Here is a 26,319-nt window from a genome sequence, read left to right as displayed (position 1 = left end):
GGAGAAGCAGAAAGAGCAGAAACCCTGCCCCTGCATCTGCTCCAAATGGCCTGACCAGCTACCATGTGAGAGGAGAAGTAGGGGTGGGAGAAGGCACCATGAGAGAAGTAATCCTGGGCCAAGGGACAGCTCTCCCCCACCCCCAACCCCACCTAGGGACACTGCTTCTTGGTCAGGTGAGAACCTGGAGGAGAAACTCCCTGGAGATGGAAGGAGAAAGGGGGCCTTGGGAAGTTGACCCTGAAGCCTCAGCCACCTCTATCTTGTGTCTCTGGGTTGGTCATCACATCTCCCCAAGGCTTCCAGACCAGAGAAGCTACATGCTCATCAATTCCAGCCAGTGATCTCTCCTGGAGCTCTGGGATCTCAGCCTGAAACCGGTTTCCTATATTGATGTGTCTGAAATGAGGCCACAAACAGACATGCAAGGCATACAAATGTGACTCAGATGGGAAATAAAACAGATGCACTGTATGCCCTGCTCTTGGGCCACAACCTGCTCTGTGGAATCCCTCTGCCATTTCTCAGACATGTTCGGTATTTGTCACCCCAAATGACATACTTAGGTGTTTCATAAGGTCTCCAAGGATACTTCCTTCTTTCCTCTGTTTTTATTCATTGCCAGATTTCTGGACTTGCGTGCCTCTCTTGGGGTCTAAGACAGGGGAAGTAGATGCTGATACCTGGCATGCTTCTACATGCATGGCCATGTCTGTCCAGCCACATCCCATGGGTACTCTTGAGTCTTGCACTGTGCCATCACCAATGCTACCTAGATCTCCAAGGTTTGGGGCATCCTGGCCCATGTGCCCAACTACATATGTCTGGACAGAGAAATGTTGGGAGAACTTCCTACATATACCCAGAGAAATCTACCACTTCTTGCCTAGGAAGCCTCTACAGCTACACCTGATCCCCCTGTGAAGAAGGAGTCCTTGGGAAAAACTGACATTGGAACCCAACAGGGATAAAAGAATCCTTACTTGGAAGGACCCTCAGGCTTTAAGTCTATTCCAACTCACGGTTCAGTGCTGATCTTGGTGTCATCCTTCACCACACAGATGCCAAAAGAGCCATCTACTTGATCTAGAAAACACACAGTGAAAAGCCTCAAGAAGACTGACTGCAAGTGACCCACAGGGCCCCTCAGCCTGACTTTGTTGACACAGCTGGAATCAGGATCTTTAAGATCCTATGGGAGAGGGCATGACTTCTAAAAAGGCAGAAGAAGGAATTCAGCAAACAACAAATTGATGAAAATTGTACATATATATTAAAACAATAAGTAAATGTCTCTGCAAATTGTATTCACTCAAGAAAATCCAACTAAATAAGAACAAGAGTCTGTGGCATTGGAGCCATGACCTTCTCCCTTACCCACCCAGCTCCCAGTCCTGGTATTGGATACTGCACCCTGAGGGCTCTACTCTAGGTGGGTGTGGCCAAGGTGGGGGCTCCCTCTCCTCACAGCTCCTATGCTTAAAGAACTAAAGGAGGTATGATGAGAATTTCTCATTGAAGAGAGACTATCATTGAGACAGAAATTATTTTTAAAAAGAACCAAATGAAAACTTTGGGGTCAAAAAGTACAATAACCAAAGTGAGGCTCAACAGGTTTGAGTAGGCAGCAGAATGTCAGCAAACTTGAAGACAGATCAATAGAGATCATGGAATCTAAGGAACAGAAAAAAGGAAGAAAAATGAAGATTGCATCAGAGAAATGTGGGACACTACTAAGTGCAGCAATTACATGTAATGGAAGGACCAGAAGGAAAGGAGAAAGGAACAGAAAAAATACTTAAAGAAATAGTGTCTGAAAACTTCCCAAATATGAAAACAAATAAAGAAAAACCAAACCAAAACAACAAAAAAGAAACCACCACCAATATACACATCCAAGAAGCTCTATGAACTCCAAGTAGGACAAACACAAAGAGATCTACACCCAGGCAAAATGTTGAGAGTCAAAGATAGAAATAAAATCTCAAAAACAACATGAGTAAAAATAACCTCCTCACATACAAGAGAACATTAACAAGATGAACAGCTGACTTCTCATCAGAAGTAATGGTGTTCAGAAGGCAGTGGGATAACAAATTCAAAGTGCTGAAAGTAAAAAAACTGTTAACCAAGAATCTTATGTCCAGCAAATTAATTTTCAAAAATAAAGGTGAAGTAAAAATATTCCCAGATTTTAAAAAATTGACAAAATTAATTGTTAGCAAACCTGCCTCACAATAAATATAGATGGAATATCATTCACCAGTAGAAAGAAAAAGCAGCGATACATGCTGCAATATGGGTGAAATCTGAAAACATGATACTGAGTAAGAAGCCTCGAACCATATTGTATCATTCCACTTATATGAAATATCCATAAAAGCCAAATCTAGAGAGACAGAAGGTAGATCAGTGGTTGCCTAGGGCTGGGCAGAAAGGATGAGAAAGGAGTGACTGCTAATGAGGATGGGGTTTGGGGTGATAAAAATGTCCAAAAAATGACTGTGGTGATGGTTGCATAGCTGTGTACATACTAGAAACCATTGAATTATATACTTTAAAGGGATAAATTGCATGGCATGTAAGTTATATCTCATTAAAGCCATTATTTTTTAAAGAAGAAATACTAAAACAGTTCTTGAGGCTGAAAGCAAGTTACGTTATATAGTAATATAAATCCCTCTCCCCCACCACACAAAAGAGGGCTGGTTAAAGTAATCAGTAGGTACTATAACTACAAAAGATGGTATAATTGCATATTTCTTCTCTTTTCTTAATTGACTTAAAGAGCAACTATATAAAACAATATAGGCCTACAACATATATAAATGTAATATATATGTGACAATAACAGCACAAAGGACCAAAGCTCTATTGGAGTAAAGAAATAGCACCCAATGGTAACTCTAACCCACAGGAATAAATAGAGATTTAGAAATGGTAATCAAGAAGTTTAATATAACAAACTATAAATAATACTCGCTATCCTTTATTCTCTCAGCTTTTCTTACATGACACGAAATTATATAAAGTAATAATTTGACAATATATTGTTGAGTTTCTAATATGTATAAATATTATGTATATATTAAAAACAATAAGAATGTCAAAATGGGTTTGACGGAGTAAGATAGGAGCAATATTTCTATATCTCACTGTAACTAAGTTAGTACACATCTGAACAGAATCTGGTAAATTAAGACATATATAGTAAGTCTCACAGCAAACTGAGAAATGCCTAAGTAAAAGTGAAAAAGCAATGAAAGGAATTAAAATGTTACACTAGAAAATATTCACTTAATGCAAAAAAAAAGCAGGAAAGGAGGAACAGAAGGGAAAAAAGACATGTGACATATAGAAAATAAAAAACAAAATGGCAGAAGTAAATCTAACCATATTAATGATAACATTAAATGTGAATTGGTTAAACAATCCAATCAAATGGCAGAGTTTGTCAGACTGGATTAAAAACACATGATCCAACTATTGCTGTCAATAGGAGATACACCATATTGCCAAAGACACAAACAGGCTGAAAGTAAAAGGAAAAATATATCCCATGTTAACAACCATAAAACAGATGAAATGGCTATACTAATGTCAGATAAATTAGACTTTAAAACAAAAAACATTACTAGAGATCAAGAGGGACATTTCATAATGATAAAATTTCAAGCTATCACAGGAAGACATGGTAATTATCAACATATATGCAACCTATAAACAGAGCCCAGAAATACATGAAGCAGAATCTGACAAGCACTGAAGTATAAAATTAAAATTTCAAAAATAATAGTTGGAGATTTCAATACTTTCAATAATTAATAGGACAACTAGGGAGAAGAACAAGGAAATGCAAAATGTGAACAACTCTATAAAGCAAGTAAACATAGCAGACATCTATAGAGCATTCTAGCCAACCTCATTAGAATACACATTTTTCCCAGGTGCACATGAAACATTCTCCAGGACAGAACACACCCTAGCTCATAAAATATGCCTAATAAATTTAAGAGGATTGAATTCATACAAAATATATTTTCTAACCACAACTAAATTTAATTAGAAATCAATAAAAGGAAGCAATTTAGAAAATTCACAAATATGTGAAAATTCCACATATTTTCACAAATATGCGAAAATTCACTCTAATTAATACATCAAAGAAGAAATCACAAGAGAAATTAGAAAATACTTTTGAGAGGAATGAAAGCAAAAACACAACATACTAAAACTCTTAAAATGTAGCTAAAGCAGTTGCTGAGGGAAATTTACGCTGTAAACATCTATATTTAAAAAAAGTCAAATCAATAAACTAAACTTTCATCTTAGGAAACTAGAAAAGAAGAGCAAAAAGCAAACTAAGCTCAAAGCAAGCAGAAGAAAGTCTATAATGAAAAGGAAAGAAGAAATAAATGAAATAGAGAATAAAAATAGAGAAAATCAATGAAACCAAAAAATTTTTTAAAGATCAACAAAACTGATAAAGCATCAGTAGAGAGAGAGGAGTCTCAAATTACTAAAATTGGAAATGAAAGGAGTTCAGATCCCAGTACCAGCCAGCCACAAAAAAAAAAAAAAAAAAAAAAGAAAGAAAAAAGAAAGAAATGAAAGGACTGTATGCTAACAAATTAGGTAACTCTGATAAAGTGAAGAAATTCCTAGAAAGCCACAAACTACCAAAACTAACTCAAGAACAAATAGAAAAACTGAATAGAACTATACAAAGTAAAGATACTAAGTAATTTTTAAAAACCTACACAAACAAATCCCAGGCCAGACAGCTTCACTGGTGAGCTCTACCGGTCAAAGAATTAATCCAATCCTTTACAAAATGGAAAAGGAAAGAACCCTTCCCAACTTATTCTATGAGGCCAGTACTACCCTGAGGCCAAAACCAAAGACAACACCAGAAAACTAGAGACCAACATCCCTTATGAATACAAATGCAAATCTCAACAAAATACTAGCATATCAAATCCAGCAACATGTAAAAGGATGTAAAAAAGGATAATACCCCAAGACCAAGTGGGACTTATCCCAGGATACAATGTTGGTTTAATGTCAAAAATCAATTAATATAATACACCATATCAACTGAACAAACGACAGAAAGTATATGAGCATCTCAATAGATGCAAAAAAAAGCACTTGGCAAAAATCCAACATCCTTTCATGATGAAAACATTCAACAAACTAAGAATACAAGGGAACTTCCTCAACCTGATAAAGGCAGCTGCAAAAACATACAGGTAACATCAAACTTAATGGTAAAGGAGTGAATGCTTTTCTCCTAAAAACAGAAACAAGACAGGGACGTTTCCTTGTGCCACTTTTTGTCAACATTGTACTGGATGTTGTACCCAGGGCAATCAGTCAAGAAAAAGAAATAGAAGGCATCCATAATTGGAAAAAAAAAAAGAAGTAAGGCTGTCTCTATTTGCTGTTGACATGACCTGGTGTACAGAAAATCCTAAGGAATCTATAAAAATACTATTAGAACTACTAAATGAGTTCAGCAAGGTCACAGGATACAAGATCAATATAAGGAAATCAATTACACTTTTACACACCAGCAATGAACATTCTAAAAATGAAATTAAGAGAGTAATTCCATTTACAATAGAATAAAAAAGAATAAGGTATAACTATAACAAAAGAAGTTTAAGATTCATACACTGAACATTCATTAAAACATTACTGAAAGAAATTAAACAAGATCTAAATAGACAGACAGACATCTCATGTTTATGAATAAAATTGTTAGAATGGCAATACACGCCAAATTGATCTACAGATTCAACACAATAGCTATCAAAATTCCTGCTGAACCTAAAATTCTATGGAAGTGGAAGAGACCCAGAATAGCTAAAACAATCTTGAAAAAGAACTAAGTTGTAGAACTCACATTTCCCTACTTCAAAACTTACCACAAAGCTACAGTAGTCAAAACAGCATGGTACTGGCATAACAATAAACATACAGATCAACCAAATAGAATTTAAAGTCTGGAAATAAACCTACACATTTATGGTCAATTGATTTTCAACAAGGGTGCCAAGACAATTCAATGGGAATAGTCTTTTCAACAAATGGTGCTGGAACAACTGGATATTCACATGCAAAAGAATGAATTTGGACCCCTACCTCACACAATATACAAAAGTTAACTTAAAGTTGATTAAAAACCTGCATGTAAGATTCAAAATTAGAAAAGTCATAGAAGAAAACACAGAAGTAACCCTTTATAATCCTGGGTCAAGCAAAACCTTACATATAACACCAAACACACAGTAACAAAAGAAAAAATAAACTGGACTTCATCAAAAATTAAAAACTTTTGTCCTGCAGACAATACCATACATAAAATGAAAAGACTGCCCACAAAATGGGAGAGAATATTTGAAAATCACATATCTGATAAGGGGCTTACATCCACAATACATGTAGTATAAGGACTCCTGAAACTCAATAAGAAAAAGATAGTAACTTAGTTAAAAAATAGGCAAAAGATCTGAATAGATTTATTTCCCTTAAGATGATATATGAGTACAAATAGCCAATAAGCACATAGAAAGTTGCTCAACATCCCTGGCCATAAGGGAAATGCAAATCAAAACCACAATGAGATACTTTACATCTACAAGGATGGTTATAGTAAAAAAGGCAGACAATAAAAAGTTTTAGCAAGGATGTGGAGAAATTAGAATTCTCATATACTGCTGGTGGGAATTTAAGCGTAGCCATTTTGGAAAATAGTCTGGCAGTTCCTTAAATGGTTAAACACAGAGTTACCATATGACCCAGCATTCTACTCCTGTGTATGTACCCAAGAGAAATGAGAACATGCACCCACACAAAAACCTGTACATGAATGTTCATAGCAGCATATTCATAATAGCCAAAAAGTAGAAACAATCCAAGTGTCCATCACCTGATGAATGGATAAACACAATGTGGTTACCAATACAATTGAATATTATTCAGCCATAAAAAGAAATGCACTAATACTTGCTAAGACAGGGTTAAATCCTGAAAACATAATACTAAATAAAGTAAACTAGACATAAAAGGTCACATATTATATGATTCCAATTACAGGAAGTATTCAGAATAGACAAATCAATAGATAGAAAGTAAACAAGTGGTTGTCTGGGACGAGGGGTGTGGGGGTGGGGTATATGGGACTATGGGGATATGAGGGGGTATGACTACTAATGGGTACAGGCTTCTTCTGGGGATGATGAAAATGCTCTAAAATTAGATTGTAGGAAGGGTACACAACCTTGTGAATATGCCCCCAAAACACTGCACACTTTAAATGGGTGATTTACAGTATGATATGTAAGTTATATCTCAATAAAGCTGTTAAGAAAATTATACAGAAGGGCAGGCAGAAGGTTGGTCAGGCAAAATGGCCCTTGTTTTCTTTCCAACTATAAAATCTAAGCACCTAGAAGGGTGCTGGCCCCAGAACAGTGCTGGGATACGTATGGAAAGAATAGGACCCTCAGACCAGGCACACTCAAAAGCTGGAGAGAATCACTGGACCGAATGCTACAAGGGAGAGTGGCTGTGGTCCACAGGAGAGCTGCCATGGGATCTATCAGAGTGTGCACTCCAGCCTTACTCACCAAAGACGGAGCCAATGAGCTGGTCAGGACCAGCCTGTGCAGACATGGAACAGAGAGTGTTGAAGTACAGCCCAGAGCCCTCTCGGATGGGGCTGAGCATCGGAGGTGGTGTGTAGGGGGAACACTGGAATAAGCCCTTCAGGAGGCAGTCCACCAGGAACACTGGAGACCTCAGGCAGCTCTGGTGGCATCCTCCGGGGCTTGGCTCCCCAAATGTGGAGGATGGAGGAGAGACGAATAATGCCTTGGGTTGGGTGCGCTTTTTCCGCTTTCTTCGTTGGCTGCTCTCCTTGCTGTCTCTCTCTTCCCTGTCTTTCTCTTGTCCCTGGAGAGGAGAGTTCAGAACCACAGGTGGTCACCTGAGGCCCTCTACTGCCCACTCAGTCTTCAGGATGGCACAAAAGTGGGAAAAGGGGACTGGCCATGGATATGGAGGAAAATATGACATGCACACCCACCTGTAGCCCTCAGCAAAGGAGGCCAGGCAGGGACTTCTGCAGCACCATCCGGGCCAACATGCCTGAGCCAGACCTGAGACACTGAGCCTGGGGATGTTCCAAGGCTAGAGCCTTTTCAGGTACTCATTGCCCCCAGGAGAACCCCTGACTCAGAGGTTTTCTGAAGTGTGTGAGGAACAGATTCAATTGTTAAAATGACTGGCACTTAAAGAGTGGGAGCCAGAGATATAATGTGAGCGTGGCAAAATGAAAAACTTTCCCTTCAAGGTCAAGGGTTCGGATCCCCATGCTGGCCAGCTGCCAAAAACAAAAACAAGCAAAAAAACTGTCCCACTCAAATGACAATGGCTCCTGTGAGACAAATAATGGGACCCAATCACTGACTGAGGGGATCTTCAGGTCCATGTACCCTGTCCCTGAGTCCAGCATGAGTTTCTTGAGGTGGGGTCCTCCAGTACAGGCTGAAGAGATGAGCCCCATTAGACTTATCGCTCCAACTGATAATGCTCTCTCACCTCCATGAAATCTCCCCTCCTCTCTGCCAGACTTACTCCTCGTCATCCTCCAGGTCTCAGCTCTGACAACCCCTCCTCCAGGAAGTCCTCCCTGACCTCCTCAGGTTGGGTCAGGATCCCCCTTGAAGTCCCCCAGCTCCCTCTGCTCCCATCCCCCAGCCCTGTCCACTTTGGGTCATCACTGCCTGGGGACAGGTCTGTCTCTTCCATTGGACTGGGAGCCCCGAGGGGCAGGGCCTGGGCTAGCGTGGTCACTGCTGTGTCCCTGGCACTGCCCAGCACAGGGCCCAGCACAGAAGTGCTCAGTGAATGCTGAATGACTAAATTGAATGTGCAAACCAAGTCTTCTAGACTCAGGATATTCTGTGGTGTCTGTTTTGGGTTTTTCCCACAGCTTCCACCAATAGGTGGGAAAAGCAGCAGGAAGGAAGCAGACTGATAAGCACCCACCCTGGCTGTGCTCCACAGGGATCGATTTGCTGGAGCCACAGGGACTGACACTGGGATCACTGAATGGGCTGTAGCCATGTTGTCCAAGGGCTTCTTGGCTCCTGGTGGACTCTGTCCGTCCCCCTGTCTTGGTGGCTTGCAGAACTCCATGCCAAACACCTAAACAGAGAAGAGACAGCTCTTTAAGAGAAACAGTAGGTGGAAGACAGAAGAGGACAGCCAGAAAAGCTGTCACAAACTTTCTGGCAGTGAGGCTGGGAGCAAGGACCCAGCTGAGGAGCTGCTGCTGACCTAAAGCAACCGCCTGCCCCTAGAGAGCAGCACAACTCTGACCCCTGCACATGTTCCCCCCATGATGGCCTGAGATCAGTGACACCCAGTTGTACACCCTCCTAAAGCCACCAGAAACCCTGTAACCATGTAAGTTACTGCTTGCTCTCCTTTACCTGGTGCTCCTGCTTCCCTCGAGGTGACGGCCACTGGTCACTGTGAAAACACATGTGGCTGCTCAGCCCTTTCTCAGTATAAAACATCTGGCTGCAATTCTTACAGATGTAAGTGCTCCTCGGCTCTGTCCAGTCTGCAGGACCCCCATTTTGCTGATTACTGTGGGCAGACATGGCAGGAGGGAAGAATGGGAGAATGGGACTCCGTTCCTCATCACCAATTTTTTCTTTTTTGTTTTGAACTCCATTCTATTCACAGCTCTTGACAAACCCTACAAAATGAAGGCTGTACCCAAATTCTTCATGGGCTGAAGCATCCTCTTCAGGACTGAAAACATCCAGCTCACTCACCTAGGACCAGCACTTGCAAGCCACAGAGGACTCCTGCGGGGGTGAGCTTCCCAGGCAGGGCTGGAAGGGCTTCTTAACTTACCATCCACCTGACACGTTCTCTTCCTTCATTGGATGGGGGAGCCTGTAGATGTTTCCACCCTAAAGATGAAAATATATCTGAGCCAATGCATCAGAAATGAAGGGTATGGAAAAACTAAAACTATAAGACAACATTGGAAGTAACATTGGAGTAAATCTTTGTGACCTGGGATTAGGCAATGGTTTTTTAGATATGGCACCAAATGAAAACAAAAGACAAAACAGGCAAATTGGACTTCATCAGAATTTAAAACTTTTGTGTTGCAAATGATACCAGAACTAAAATGAAAAGACAGCCCATAAAGTGGGAGAAAATATGTGCAAATTATGTATACAATAAGAGGATTGCATCCAGAATATGTAACAAACTCTTACAACCTAATAAAAAAAAGATAGGAACAATTTTAAAAACAGGCAAAGGATCTGAATAGACACTTCTAAGAAGATATACAAATGGCCAGTAGGCACATGAAAAGATGCTCAACATTAGCCATCAGGGAACTGTGAATCAAATGAGATACCACTTTACACCTACTAGGATGATTATAATTTAAAAAAACAGGAAATAAAAAGTGTTGGTGAGGATGTGGAGAAACTGGAGATCTCATATATTGTGGGTGGGATTAAAAATGGTGCAGCTGCTTTGTAAAACAGTCTGGCAGTTCCTTAAATGTTAAATGTAGAGTTGCCGCATCACCTGGCAATTTCACTCCTAAATACCCAAGACCACACAAAAACTTGCACGAGTGAATGTTTATATCAGCACTATTGACAACAGCCAAAAAGCAGAAACAACCCAAATGTCCATCAACTGATTAATAGACACATAAAATGTAGTCTGTCCATTCAGTGGAATATCACTCAGCCGTAAAAAGGAATGAAGAACTGATATGTGCTACAACATGGATAAACCTTGAAAACATAATGCTGAGTGAAAGAACGAGACACTAAAGGTCACATATTGTATGATTCCATTGATATGAAATATCCAGAATAGGCAAATCCACAGAGACAGAAAATAAATTTGCTGTTGTCAGGGCTAGAGGGATGGAGAGATTACAACTAAGCGATGTGGGCTTTCACTGTGGGGTGATAAAATTATTCTGGCAAATAGTGGTGATGTTGCACAATCTTGTGAATATATTAAAAACTAACAAATTGTACACTTTAAAATGGTGAATTTTATGGTATTTGAGTAATACAGCTGTTAAAAAAAAAAAAAAAAGAGGTAGCTGTGGTATGATGGGAAGAATGCTGGACCTGGAGTCACTCAGAAAAGTGGTTCACCTCTTCAGACCAGGATCACATGGGCATGAAGTACGAAGGAACTAAGCTAATGCTCATAAATGTGCTGAACAGCATGGGGCACATAGCAGGTGCACACTTGTACTTGTGGAAAACATGACTCAGAAGCAGAAAATATATAGCCATTTCATGCAGGAATATTTAAGGGAGGGAGGGTTTCTACCTTTATATCCTCTGAAGAATTTAAGAAGACAAATCCAAAAGGAAAGAAGGGGCAAAAGAAAGCAAGCAAAAAAAATTTAGTGAAATCACAAAACAACACAAAAAGTTTTGAACGATTCTTTAACATCCTCATTCTGATCTTTTTTTCTTTCTTTTTGTTGGGGGAAAACAAAATCTCTCTGCACCTTAATTTATTCCTTTCTCTCTACAATCATATCTAAGTATTCACTGAGATGAAATAAAAAGCCTGGACAACTAACAAATGTTAAAACAAATACCAAATGCAACTCTTGCCTCACTATGGTCAGGCCACATGAAAGAGGGCTCAGGTACCTGGATTCTGTTGAATATTGTCAGCTTGGACTTCAAGTCCCGTGGAGGATCCGAGGGAAGCCCAGCTGAGGAGAAGGAGGCCATGGCTACCTGGCTCGGAGAAGCCGTACAACACATATCCATCTTTACCTTCTCCTTCCGGAAGCCTGAGAAGCGCTGGGCCCTGGCATTGCCTGAGAAGAGTCTGTAACCTCCACCCCGGGAGGAGGCTGGGGCCTTTTCACCCTTCGTGGGCCCTGAAGCTGTGCCATTCTCAGCCTGGCCCTGCTTTCCAGGCAGCTGGGCTCTAGGGGGAACATCCCCACCTAACTGGGTCGGCCATGGGCCCATGGGGGGAAAGATGTCTCCCAGGTCCAAGGTCCCTTTTGAGGATCGCAACTGTTTGGCCAGAGAAGAGATGTCTGGATTCTCGGAAGCGTCCAGGGCCGGCGTTGTGAGGGCTGGCTGAGCTGCGGTCACTTTCAGTACTCCCTTCGAGTCTCGTCTCATGCTGCCAGGGGAGGCCTCTCTGGGAACCACAGGAGTGGCTTTCCTCCTGTGGGCTGCAGATCCCTCTGGCTGCAGGTTTCCTGCGCCAGCATGGTGAGAGTCAACAGCAGGTGCCAGAGGCAGGGGCTGCTGCGGCCATGGCCCCTGCAGTGGCTTCAGGGCAGCCTGCTTGCCTTCGGGTACGGGGAGCTGGGAGGAGGCTGCTGCCTCCTGGGCATGGGAGAAGATCCGCTGGGACTTTGTGATCATCTGGAACACTTGCATCTGCTCATGGCTCACCAGAGACTCCTGCGACTTCAGGAACAGCTGCCGAAAGAGTGGCATGGCATCCGACGAGAGCCCGCTGGGTTTCTGGACATCCTGGAGGCTGGGCTCCCCAGAGTTCTGCCATGAGAAGGAGTCACAGTCAAACTTGCTATTCTTGGACACCCAGATGTCATCTTCCCCTCTGGCATACTTGGGGTCGCTAGAGGCCTCCCCAGGTGCCTTCAGACGTGAGGGAGGAAACGGCAGCACATCCTCCAGGATGGTGTCCAAGCTAGACGAGGCCTCCCCCGAGGGGGAGGCACTGCTGGACCGTGAGACAGACTCTGAGCCTTCCCAGGATGGCATCGCAGAGGGCTTGTGGACCACGAACACATTGCTGCCTTTGTTCTTGGGGCAGCCAGGCAGGTTGCGGAGCCACTGGAAGTTGTGGCCTGATGGCTGGGAATTGGCAGGAACTGGCTGGCCTTGGAAGAGAGGCAGGCAGGCAGGCAGGGGGCCATCCTCAGGCCAACCCTCCAGGGAAGATGGGAGATGCAGCAGTGGGGACTCAGACTCCAGTGGGTCAGGGGCACCATTCTCGGCCACCCTTGAATGGACAGCTGTGAACATGTCAACGGCTGGCTCCTTCCGTGGGGGACAAAGGTCTTCAGGAACCTCAGAGACCAGTGTTCCTGGCGCTGCTGGGGTGCCGGCTGGAGTGCAGGAGGAAGATTCCGATGAGGAGGTACAGGGACAGGCCGTATTCCTCCCTTCACCATCTGAAGGCCCCACTGTGGCTGGGCCGGGAGAAGGAATCTTCTGGTGAACAATGCTGCTCACAATACAGCGCAGGAGGTCTCGGTTGGGCAAGAGGGAGCCAGGGGACCTGGTTTCCGGGGGGACCAGGGACCGTAGGCCACTGGGAGGCGGCTGGCTGGCTGTCTCATGAGTGTGGGGCGAGTCCCCACAGGCTTCCTCTTCCAGGGGGGCTTCCTTCAGGATGCACAGGCCGTGCTGGACCTCATAGTGCCTGCGCAGAGAACGATAGTCGCAGTAGCTCTTGCTGCAGCCCTGCTCAATGCACACGAAGGGCTTGGTCTTCTGGTGGGTGAGCATGTGCCCGGTCCTGGAGCCAGACACAAGAAGGGATGTCAACAGGCACCTCAGATCAGGTCTTCCATTACAGGACCCCAGTGGCCCCAGGGTCAGCAGTACATCCACACCACCATTCAGAAACCACACTCAGCCCTGACAAGGAAAGACTACCACGAAAACCCTGATTCTGTCAAAGCAATCTGGAAGGGGTACTCCTCTCCCTTACCTTTAAGCAAACCCCTTATCTGAAAAAATAAAATCCACTGAAGCCAGATCAGACTTCCCTAAAGTGGGTTCTCAAGGAATACCAGTCCTCCATAGTTGTTCCCTGAGGACTTGGGCACAGCTGACAAATAAATTTTGAAAAAACACTGTTCACTCCTTAGAGGTTCACAATGCACAGAAGCAAATTTAAAAGCTACATAGAGAGAGAGAAAGAGAGAAAGCTGTTTAACTTTTGGTGTATCTCAAACTTATTTGCCCAAAGATTCATTTTTTTTTCAGATAGCCCCATTAGCATCCCTGAGAACCAGAGTTCTTCAGAATACACTTGAGGTGATGCTGATTTGGGATTATCCTTCCTTTAACAAAGGAGTCTATGCCTTATCGTATGTTTCCTCTAAGGAGACAGCTACCTGGAACCCCACACATCAAAAAAAGACAATTTACAGATGCCCAATCAGTACAACCCTTCGAGAGCCAAACAGCCAAGTGTGTCCATAATTTCTGCAAACATAAATTCAGATAAATATACATTCTACCTAAGTCTACATTAATACATTATAAATATAAACAAATGAGTCAATCACCCTCTGGGTTCCCAACAGTACTGCTCTGGACAGTCCTAGTAAATGTGGCACATGAGGTATATCCAATAAAATAATAAAGCCTTTCTGCAAAAGTTAACCCTTGGCTTCAATCTGAACAAAACAGCAGAGAAGAAACCAGGAGACTTCTGTTCTAGCCCCAACTGTTACCAATTTGTGACGTAAGCAAATAACTTCCCTTCCCTGGGGTAGGGGTGGGCAAGAGGGTAAAATGAAATATGGATTAATCAAAGCCCTCTGTGAAAGTGAAGAGCCTATAAAAATGCAAGGGATTGTCATCTCCACTTGCAAATCTCTTGGTTTGAAAACAGTCTCACAGGCAAGAAAAGCTTATCATTTTTAAGACATTAAACACAAAGGGAATTTTGCTCGTAACTCTTAAATTGGGCTTTCTTTTTGAAATCAAGAGTGTTTAAAAAAAAAATCTAGAGTTTACCTGGTTGATCCTGCCAGTAAAAAAAATAATATAAAAATTGAGTTAAAAAAGAAGTTAAAAAAGAAAATCAAGGGTTAATGCTCTATTGCCATGTTCTAGAAACAGCACCTCAGAATCTTCTGTGCCCCTGAGTTATCCCAACACATATTCTCATAGGACACAGACCCGTTCTCCTCAGACACCTACCAGGGACACAGAACATTTCTCTATAAAGTTAGCCAAGCTCCCTCCATGATGCAATTGCCTTGGGAGTGAGCCATTTCATGTTTTTAGACCAAAAGGGTCCCGTCTGCAAATCAAAGCAGTGATTTCCTCACTGGTGTGAATTTGGGGGCTTGGAAGAGCAACCCATCCAGGGCAGTGTCAAACCTGCCAAAACCTACCCCCAAACACTGGCAGTGTGAGAAGAACGGAGTCTGCATCTGAGCATGGATTATACACATTTGGGGAATAAGGAGGTAGGAAAACCCAACAGAGAATGGGATAGGTTGATCTGGAAGGGTCGGAAGAAGACCCAGGAACACAATCACTCCCACCAGCCCCCGGAACAGACATTTTCTTGACCAGACTCCTACATACAGGTGGTCCTGACGCTTAAAGGCCTTGCTGCAGATCTTGCAAACGTGTTTTCTTTCCTGGCTGTGCGTCAGGTAGTGCTTGCTAAGAGAACTGGCGCTGCTGAACACCTTCCCACACAGGCTGCAGTCCAGAAGTGGGTTTTGAGGGGAACTGTGCTGCCGCTTTCCTTTCCTCACACTCCCCGAGGTGGCCCTGCCTCCTTCGTCAGCCTCTTTAGGCACCTTAAGCATGCCTAGCCCCAGGTCTAAACAGAGGGAGAAAACACAGGTTATATACAACTGGGGAAATCAAAGAGTACACATGCACACTAAAGCACGCTACAACTCTTAGAACCACAGTGGCTTTGAAAGTGTCAGCCAAGAACTCTCACTCCAACCTCAGCAGCTTTACATGGAAAGAAAACAAGGTGCAGGAGTAGGCAACGGGGAGCAAAGACCCTGGTCAGGTCATACCTGTGGGACAGTACCCAGTCTTGATGCCACACATGGAGGGATGGTGGCAGGTTGAAGCACTTCTAGGACAGTGTGATCAAGATGGACAGGACTTTATGACTACATCATACCTGGTACTCTCAGAAGGGCAGGCCAGTATTATCCAAAACCTTGAAAAAGTATAAAATCCTGGCATCACCCAGCCAATTCTATTCTGGGGTTGTTAAAATAAATGTAGCTTTGTACAAGGACCTAGTTGTAAGGGAGTTAGCTGTAATACTGCTTTTCCTGGTGAAATGTTAGAAATAACCTAATACCTGACAAGGGGGCATATAGGTGACTGCACTATGGTTTAAATGGTCTATGACATAAATATTTACAATGAAACTGTAGAAAAACATCTGATGACATGAAAGGATATCCATGCCATATTACTAAGAAAAATGCAGCCTACTGCAAAACAGAATTACCCTAGTTGTTAAAAAAGAAAAACAAATTTGAATAGATCAATTGGTTAGAGTGCAGCCTTGTAACACCAAGTTCAAGCGTTTGGATCCCTGTACCAGCCAGCCACCAAAAAAAAGAATAGAAAACAGCCTGAGAAAATGGGATTGACTGGTAGGATTATGGCTGGTTTATTTTCCTCTTTTTGCATATCTGAATTTTCTATGTTCTTTGTATCCCTTGGGTAAAATGATACAAGGTAGTTTTACAAGTCACATCACCCAAGGAGCAGCTGAAGAAATGGAGTATTCAGGTGGGAAAGGGGAGATGTCTTGAAATATCTGAAGGGCCAGCTCCAAACATCTGTGGAGGGGAGAAGAGATTGCTTCTGTCATGCTCCAACAAAGAAAGCAACATTTCGTGAATGGAGATTAAAGGGAAGCTGGCTTTAGCCCTCTAGAAACCTAAGGGTCATGGATACTGCTGTGTTCCCAGCTCCTGGAATTCCCATTCTGGCACTAATAGGCACTCAATAAAGGTATGTTTGATGAATGAATAATGGAAGATTTGTCTACCCCTTAGATTGGTCTGTAAGATGGATGAGACTGCTTTATCAGAAGGCAAGTTTAGAAATAACCATTTATCTACGATGCTCCAAAGACAAGATCCAAGAATCTAACAGGCTAGGGCATCCGGAGAGGGAGGGGCTTGCACTAAAGGATCCAAAAATGCTAATTCTGTTGCTAGCCAGATGCAGTGTAACAGACACAGCATAAGGGAAACTGGACTGGGGGTCTCAAGGCCTCGACGCTCATCCCAATTCTGCCTATGACCTTGGGCCATCTGTCGCTTAACTTGCCTGGCCTTCATCTTCTTCATATGAGAAATTACTGTGATGAATAGTTGAATAATTCCAACGGTTTAAATGAAGAAAAACTGGACTTCCTCAGGGAAAAGTCCTAAGCCTTGACAAGTTACTTTAGAATGCTAATTAAAGCAACTATTAAACTAGAAGACAAAATGTTTTAAAACATTGGCCAGGACGCTGAGAGACAGGCAGAGCCACTGGCCTGGGAAGCCACTTGACTTCCCTGGAAAGCAGTTTGTAGGAGCCCTAAAGTTGTTTATAGCCTCAGTCTGGTTAAACCTACTTTGAGAAAAATGTTCAAAGAACTAACGCAAAAGAAAATTCAACATGGAAAATGTTGTTCACAGAAACACTTTAACAATCTATCAAGCAAGAACACGGTCTAACAATAAAATGGAACAGCTAATTACAATAACAATTGTATGGTCTACCTTCATATATGAAAGCAAATACACTAAGTCTTAAAAATTTCAAATAGAATTATATACTTAATATTATCTTCACAAGACTATGTATATTTGAGTGACTTCATCAATGTGTTTAAAAATTTACATGTGGGAGCCAGGGTGGAGATTTTTCTTGCTTATTACTTTTCTTAATTTTTTAAGTTTTCTTAAATAAACATGTATTACTTTTCTAATTTAGAAAATTAATGTGAGCATATGCATTTATATGGACCTGAATTTAAGTTAGAGAGTTGAAATTTAATGTTTAGTAGATTTCTTTTTTCCCATAAGGTAAAAAAAAAATTGAGTTTAAAACAAATTTTAAAAGGTTGAACTAGACTAATGATGTGTAACATTTTGGGGGGTACAGACCCCTATGAAAATCCGATGAAAGGTACAGTTTGTCTTTCCAGAAAATGCACATATATTTGCACTACCAGCATTTTTCGGGTAATTTCTGTGGCTCAGGTTGAGAACTCTAATTATTGTATTCCCACGCCTGGCCCAGTACCTGTAACATTGCAGATATCTTATAGGATGTCTCATGATTCTACGATTTCATACTTGGCTGTCATTCCAACACAGTGAGAAGACTTACACCTTGTCTACTACATCTTGTGTGGCATTGGGGGCTCTCAGAAGTTTCCCATTTTTGTAAGTTCTTCAGAACATTTCTTGAGCTGCTTATCCTAATTAACATTAATATCTGCTTTGCTGGGCCATTTCACATGTGGCCTCCCATGCACATCTTATGATTACAAATCTCAAAGAACTCTAACTCAGTCAACCCATCTAAGCAACTTATCCAAGAACCCAGGAAGAGGGTTAAAAGCAAAAAACAAACTTATCCTCTAGGGAAGCCTAAAGACAAACCAAAAGGAGAGTTAACAAAGTTATTTAATTATTTCATTAGTTCTCCCTTTGTTCCTCCACTGCTGAAGAGAAAGGCTTAGAACTGAATCAAGGGCCTATCTAAAATTAAATATAACAATATTGGTAAAAAAAAGCAAACAACAACAACAAAATAATAACCACTAATATGTGTCCAGTATTTTATGGTCTGTGAAGTGCTTTTAAAATAGTTTCTTCTTTTGCTTTTTACTGCTGTGTCTCTGGGGGGACACAGAGGGGATATTATTGTCCCCCAACTTTGCAGATAAAGACATTGAAGCCTAGGAAGGTTAGACAACCAAGGAGCAGAATGAACAGGATGCCAGTTCATTCTGGAAAAGTGAAAAGAGCCTCTGAGTTGTGGTAATGGATAGGAAAGTTTCCCATATACGCTAAGGTCTGCCCACACACCATACAAAAGATTCGGATATCCCCAAACATGTAAGTTTCTTGAGATTATTCCCTAGGATTAGTGTTCTGTTTCCTTTACTAGGAAGTGGGGAACAGTTTCCAAGTAGGAAAAAAAGTGACTGTTCCCTAAGTCACCTGTAGAAGAGGAAAATTTTCTCAACCAATCCGTGAATAGATCCCTAGCTGGCCATAGGAACTATTAAATATTCCACCAGGCCCTTCTACCCACAGCCTCACCTTGTAAGGAAGTCTGAGATTCTGGATCTGCATACTCCTCCAGCAGCTTCACGGAATCGCTGTCCTTCCCTGAGTACAGGGACAGGGTGTCTAAGTTGTCCTCCAGTGCTTCACTTGGCACATCAGGCACTGGGAGGCTGGTGTCTAGGTCCAAACCACTCAGGCCAGCATAAAGCAGTTCTCGTGTGTTGGGACCCAGATCCCGGTTGAGGGTGTTGCTGCAGTTGAGCCCTTGGCTCTCTGAAAATGAAGGGAGGTGCATTTCTGATGGAAGGGCGCCCTCATCCCCAAGGCTGTACTGGTCCATGGCTCTCCACTGCCAGGTCTTGGCCAAGAGCTACTCTCCAGATGAGTAAGGCCGTATAAGGAATAGGGAGCCCTTGACGGCAGCTAATTCCTGAAAATGAACAAGGAGGAATCAAAATTATGAGGTGGCGATACAGCATAGTGGGTAGAGCATGGACTTGGAATTCAAACAGACGTGTATTTGGGTCTGTTCTCTGCCACTTAATAGCCATGTGACTTTGGGCAAGTCACTTAAGCTCCATGAGCCCCAGTTTCCTCATCTGTAAATTGGGGACAAGAGTACTTCCATCATAAGAATGTTGTAAGGAATAAATTAAGAGATTTCCAGCAACATGGTGGACTGAACTCACCTCTTTCTCCAGCTATAAATACATAGAAATATGACAAAAGAATTTTTAATGCATAACCAAGCTCAAAAGGCAGGTAAAACCTCCAGTGCCAGCAACAACGAGAAAACTCAAAACCAGAGATACAAGCTCAGGTCAGCCCCAGGGGAAAATCAAACTCAGATACAAGGCCTAGAGCTATGTTGCCCTATATGGTGGCCACTAGTCCCATGTGGCTATGAAGCACTTGAAATGTGACTGGCCTGAATTGAGACATATTGTGAGTATAAAACACAACCTGGATTTGAAAGACTTAGTACCCCCAAATTTAAATTTATTAAGTGTTTATATAGACTAAATGTTGAAATGACAGTATTTTAGATATACTAGATTAAATATAATATGTTATTAAAATTAACCTCATCTGATTCTTTTTATTTTTTTAATGTGGCTTTTAGAAAATTTTACATTGTATATATGGTTCATATTATATTTCTTTTTTTTTTTTTTTTTTTTTTTGTCTTTTTCGTGACCGGCACTCAGCCAGTGAGTGCACCGGCCATTCCTACATAGGATCCGAACCGGCGGCGGGCAGGAGCGTCGCCGCGCTCCCAGCGCTGCACTCTCCCCAGTGCGCCACGGGCTCGGCCCACATATTATATTTCTATTAAAGAATGCTACCTTGGAGGCTGGAACCTAGGGTCATAACAGACACATGGGAAAAGGAAACAGGCCCTTGAACTCAGAGGAAATGGTGAACTGGGTCCTTTGAAGGGCTATATCATCCACGGGAAAATTAAATAAATGAAAAAAAAATGCAGACAAGCCTAGGGAAGCACCCCAAAAACTAGAAAAAAAAAAAAAACATGACAATGAGAGATGACGAAACCAAACATAAGAGAAGAATAGGTCACTACAGGACAAGAACAAACATTTTAAAAAAGAAACAAATGGAACTTCTAGAAATTAAAAACTCACTGGATGCGTTAAACAACAGATAAAACAGTGTCCACTAAAGAAAGAAACAAAGAAAAGGCAGAGCGGTCTGAGAAAATCTCCCCAGAATTCAGCACAGAGAGATACAGAAACAGAAAATATGAACAAGCAGTTGAGAAACTATGAATGGAGAAGCAGATGTGAAAGTCAAACATATCCAATGAGGATCCCAAAAGGAAAGAGAAAAGAATGTAGGAGAGGTGGTATCTTAAAGATAATGGTGGAGGAATGTCTAAAGTAGCAGAAACTCATGAATCCAGTCTTAAAGATATGACCCTTCAAGATATATGGTTAGGACTGGCCAGTCAGCTTAGTCTGTTAGAGTGTAGTGCTGATAACACCAAAGCCCAGGGTCCAGTCTCTGTACTGGCCAGCCACCAGGACAAACAAACAAAAAAACGAAGACATATGGTTAATGATAAACAAATTGTTTTTAATATAATTATCTCATTATGATTACATCCATGTGACCTTCACCTGAGCCTCAATTTTTCTCCTCTGAAAGTGGGGATAATAGTAGCACCTACCTCCTGGTGCAGGGGCAACTCAGGGCAGAACCAGGACTTGAGATTTTTTTTTTGGTGGCTGGCTGGTATGGGGATCCAAACCTTTGATCTTGGTGTTGTCAGCACCACTCTCTTCCAACTGAGCCAGCCAGCCAGCCAAGATATAGTTCATAATGACCAAGCATTTTAAGGCCAAAGCAGGATAAATAAAAATTAATTCACTCCTTGATACGGTAGTAAAACTGCAGAACACTAAAGACAAAGAGAAAACCCTAAAACCCGCCAGAAAGAATAAGCAGTCTACAAAGGAATGAAATTAGCATGATGGCAAACTTCTCAACAGAAATGAGGCTAGAAAACATAATCAAAAGGCAAAGGAAAAGTAAGAGTCAGCACACATAAGTCAACCTGCATGCAAATTAGTATTCAAGGGGGATGGAGGGAGCATTGTAGACTTTAACAGACAAGGCCTAAGAGTTTACCTCATAGACCCTGGTTTGAAAAACTGCTAAAGGTTTTGAATAATTTGGAAAAAAGAAAAAGATGATGATTAACTTCATACTATAAATCTGCAAGCTAAAAGAACCTAAGCATAACTACCAAGAGTAAAGAAATAAAGTGTGTGACATCTAAACTAATAGAATTTATCCCCCAAAAATGAGGGGGTAAGGATTTGCTTTAAAATACTGTAGGAAAAAAAAAAGAGAGAAAGAAGACTCAAATTACTAAAATTAGGAATTAAAGAGGAGACATTGCTAATAACCGTACAAAAATAAAATGGATTATAAAGGAATACCATGAACAATTGTATTTAGATAATTAATTAACAAATTAGATAACTAAGATAAACTAGTTAAATAGTTATCTAAATTAGATACAATAAATTAGTTAACATATAAAAAATGGGCAAATTCCTAGAAAGATATAAATTACCAAAACTGACTCAAGAAGAAATAGAATATCTGAATAGACCCATGAGAAATAAAAAGATTGAATGAGTAATTAAAAAACTTCTCACCCATCTTACCACAGAAACAATGAAAAAAATCAACTTGATAAAAGTCCTGGAAAATAGTGAGAGATTTACAGCAACCAAGGGAACTCATCAAAAACAAGGTGACTGAAACCAATAGGAGAGCTTTAAGGCATTTTAGTTTACCCTGGCCCCATCCCCCACTCCCCTGCTCAGCAGTGGTCTTAAAGATAGTAGCCCACATTTCTGGTATGGGTTATTGGTGCTGGAGGGAACACAGAGGATCTTGTTCTCAAAGAACTATGGCTGGCTGGCCGACCTGTCAGTGGTTCCCCAAAGGCCTAACACAAAGATTTTACCTTTATTTTGGGTAACTTGGAACTCTCTCAGAAAGGAGAGTGGATATAAAGAGGGTATATGCTGAAAACATTAAAGGCAAAGGAACCAGCTGCTGCAGCCTGGGGCAAAGGATATTAATTGGGGCAAACAAATGACACCCAAAACCCAGGGAGGAAAAGCTGGGGAGTTAGATGCTTTGAGGAATAAGGGCTCTGAAGCTTCCACACTGGCAGTTTCTTACAGAGCCAAATATAATCTTACCATGTGATCCTGCAATTGTACTTCTAAGGTATCTACCCCACTGAGCTGAAAACTTATGTCCACACAAAAACCTGCACACAAATGTTTATGACTTTATGCATAACTGCCCCAAACTGGAAGCAACCAAGATGTCCCTCAATAGGTGAATGGATAAACAAACTGTGGTACATTGAGACAATGGAGTATTTAATTTAGCAACAACAACAACAAAAAAACAATAAGCTATCAAGCCACAAGAAGATGTGGAAGAACCTTAAATGCATATTGCTATGTGAAAGAAGCCAGTATGAAAAGGCAATATATTTATATTGCATGATTTCAACTAAATGCCTTTTTGGAAAAGACAAAACTATAGAGACAGTAAAAAGACCAGTGGTTTCCATGGTTCAGGGAAGGTGGGAGGATGAATAGGTGGAGCACAGGGGATTTTTAGGGGGGTGAAACTATTTTGTATGATACTGTAATGGTGGGCACATGACATTATACACTAGTTGAAACCCACAGAACTACATAATACAAAGCGTGAGCTCTAATGTTAACTATAAACTTTAGTTACTTCCCAAAAAAAAAAAGAAAAAAAAAAAGCTCCCACATATTCCTAGGAATTTAGAAGTCCACATGTTTGGAAAAGACCCAAGAAGACCCTAACCTCTCATCTCTGGTTGACCTTCATATGCAAGCAATAAGGGAAGGCAAAGCAGAGTTGTAAATTGCCTGGCTGAGTGCTGAAGGCATACCCCAACACACAGCCCAGCTGCAAAGAATGGGAGTTTTATTTTTTTAAAAAAGATAACCAGGAAGGGGAACTTAACCTTTGACTTGGTATTGTCAGCATCATGCTCAGCCAGTGAGCAAACCGGCCATCCCTATATAGGATCCGAACCCGTGGCCTTGGTGTTATCAGCACCACACTCTCCCGAGTGAGCCAAGGGCCAGCCCTAAGACTGGGAGTTTTAGAGGCTGTTTTGTTTTGGTTTGGTGTTTGCTCCAGGCCTTTAAGGAAATCTCTGTTAGGTCACTAGCTGACCACTAAACTAACAACAGACTTTACTGACCACACATGACAAAGAACACAGTCTTAAAAACAGTTCAGAAAAGCCACTAAACAAGTAATTATAACCCACAACAAGGAGCAACAACCAACCCTGAGGGCTGTGGGAGGTGGGGGCTTGGGGGTGTCTGATTCCCAGAGTTACCAGATTATAATATTCAAAATGTCCAGTTTTGCAAAAAAAAATTACAAGGCATGCAAATGAACAAAAAAGTATGGAGAGAGCCATCCATTTCATACAAATGGAATAATACATGGCCTTTTGTATCTGGCTTCTTTCACTAAGAATAGTGTTTTCAGGGTTTATCCATGATGTAGCATGTGTCAGTACTTCTTTTCTTTCTATGGCTGAATAATGTTCCATTGTCTGGATATACCAAATTTTATCCATTCACCTGTTGATGGACATTTGGGTTGTTTCCATTTGTTGGCTATTATGAATAATTCTGCTCATACCTAGACATTTAATAAATGTTTGATGACTCAATGATAACAAATCTAGTGCATCCTGGAATAACTAGAGTTTGGGCCTAGATTTGTAGGCCAATGGTTTCTACTTTTTCTTAAATTTTCATGTTGATATGTAATAGAACAGGTGCACCCGTAATGCCTGCATTTCACATTATGTGTCTACCTGCATGTCTATGTGTACGTAGCCTACAGAGGGAACACAAATAAAAGCTGGATACACGTCCATAATCCTCTACCACAACTCTGGGACACAACTGAGTTTCAGAATTCAGAATTTTGAGAGTTTAGAAAGGTAAACCAATACATATACCATATTTTAATGAACCTCCAGTGGGGTCCAGGGAAGCACCTGATAACCAAATCATTATTTCTGCATGAACACCTATGACTACTCAGAATAAATGAAATAAAGCCTGTAAAGAGCAACACATGAGTTCAGGTTTGCCCACCAAATGAGATTTGAGACACCCCAGGATTCTCAGAGCATTGTGGGTTTCTAAAAAACAGAGAAGGGAGTGTGGATATGTAGGCAAAATGAATTTCTCCACCAATTTCAAAGTTTCTTCTATAGTGCTGCTATAAAGAGTTTTCAGTACTCCGCAGGGAAAATAACCCATCTCCTCCTTCATCTCCCAATAATAAAAACAAGCTAATAAAAATCATATTTATTAAGCCCTTTCTCCATGTCAGGCATCATACCAAGTGCTTAATATGCATTAACTCACTCATTCCTCACAACAACCTAGAGTTAGGTTCTGTTTTAACTTCCACGTACAGACAAGGAAAGAGATACTTAGTAAATTGTCTGAAGTCACACACCTAACAGGTAGTTGAGTCAGATCTTAAACCCAGATATTTCAACTCTAGAACTCGCGGTCTTACGCACGACACAGTACCGATTCCCTGACTAACCTATACACTGCACTGCTCCAGTTAAACGAGAAAACACAAAAGGTACTGGGTGGTGGTGAGGTGGGGAGATAGAATGTGTCTGGGTTCCCTGAAGGCCAGATCACCTGCTTTCCAACATACTCCTACAGTTCAGAGGACAAACTGGTCTGGTTACAACCTCAGGCAGGCAAGCCAAAAGTCCAAAGGCCATGCTTTGATATTTACATCCTTTTCCAAATAGTAAAGCAAAACCCTTCAGCTGATATTGAACTTGCTCTTATTCTGTCAACAAACTCAATTCAACAAGAGTTTTAGTACCTTCCACGTACAGAGCTCCCTGCTACTCCCTGTGAAGCAGTTTGTGGTTCCCTGTAACCTTTTAGACATTCCCAAGGGTCCAAATAATCTTTCTAAGAATTTTATAATTTTGTGTTGTTCTTTTAAGAATAATCTAAAAGAAAACAAACAAAACAACAACAACAGTATATTGGGATCACTGGATGATCACTTTATTTATTTATTTATTTATTTATTTTAAAAATAGACCGGTAAGGTCATGATCTTAACCCTTGACTTGGTGTTGTCAGCACCATGCTCTCCCCAGTGAGCCAACGAGTCATTACTATATAGGGATCTGAACCCGTGGCCTTGGTGTTATCAGCACCACACTCTCCCGAGTGAGCCATGGGCCAGCCCTTGGATGACCACTTTATAACCAAGTACTACGTTTGGTTTCAATGCCTGGGTGTGTTTATGACTGCACTCATGCCAAGAAGGAATAACTACTTTAATTGCACAAGCTAATGAGAAGAGGACAGAGGTGGTTCTAGCTCGTATTAATGCCTTTGGGCTCAACTACAGGCCAACCGACATTCTGATAGAAACAGGTTTTCCCATAGTTCAAATTGAGAAAAGGGATGGGAGACTTGAGACATACCAGGCTTGCTAAAACCAAAGGGCCCAGTGTGGCAGTCAGCAAAGTAACTGTTTCAAGGAACAGTTAAGTTTCAGGAAATAGCATCCCTCTCTTTAAATTAATGCTTGTAACTTGAATAACAACGGTT

General features: G+C 41.5%; 1 protein-coding gene across 1 annotated transcript in view; it reads right to left on the bottom strand.

Annotated features, from left to right (window-relative positions):
• The window catches only part of ZNF541 (zinc finger protein 541), a 29,640-nt gene extending 10,198 nt beyond the window's left edge, over positions 1-19,442 (bottom strand). Inside the window, exons 1-9 of the mRNA XM_063113174.1 lie at positions 19,136-19,442; positions 15,408-15,651; positions 11,736-13,596; positions 9,937-9,995; positions 9,504-9,663; positions 9,058-9,216; positions 7,635-7,959; positions 1,023-1,086; positions 257-399 (exon numbers count right to left, since the gene is read on the bottom strand). Coding sequence (XP_062969244.1) covers positions 257-399; positions 1,023-1,086; positions 7,635-7,959; positions 9,058-9,216; positions 9,504-9,663; positions 9,937-9,995; positions 11,736-13,596; positions 15,408-15,651; positions 19,136-19,442 — 3,322 coding nt within the window. The remainder of the gene's footprint in view (positions 1-256; positions 400-1,022; positions 1,087-7,634; positions 7,960-9,057; positions 9,217-9,503; positions 9,664-9,936; positions 9,996-11,735; positions 13,597-15,407; positions 15,652-19,135) is intronic.
• Positions 19,443-26,319: the final 6,877 nt, after the last annotated feature.

This window comes from Cynocephalus volans, chromosome 10 (genome assembly GCF_027409185.1).
Source record: "Cynocephalus volans isolate mCynVol1 chromosome 10, mCynVol1.pri, whole genome shotgun sequence".
In the NCBI taxonomy this organism is placed as follows: Eukaryota; Metazoa; Chordata; class Mammalia; order Dermoptera; family Cynocephalidae; genus Cynocephalus; species Cynocephalus volans.
Note: the sequence above shows the minus strand (reverse complement) of the source record. Positions and strands in the feature narration are given on the sequence as shown.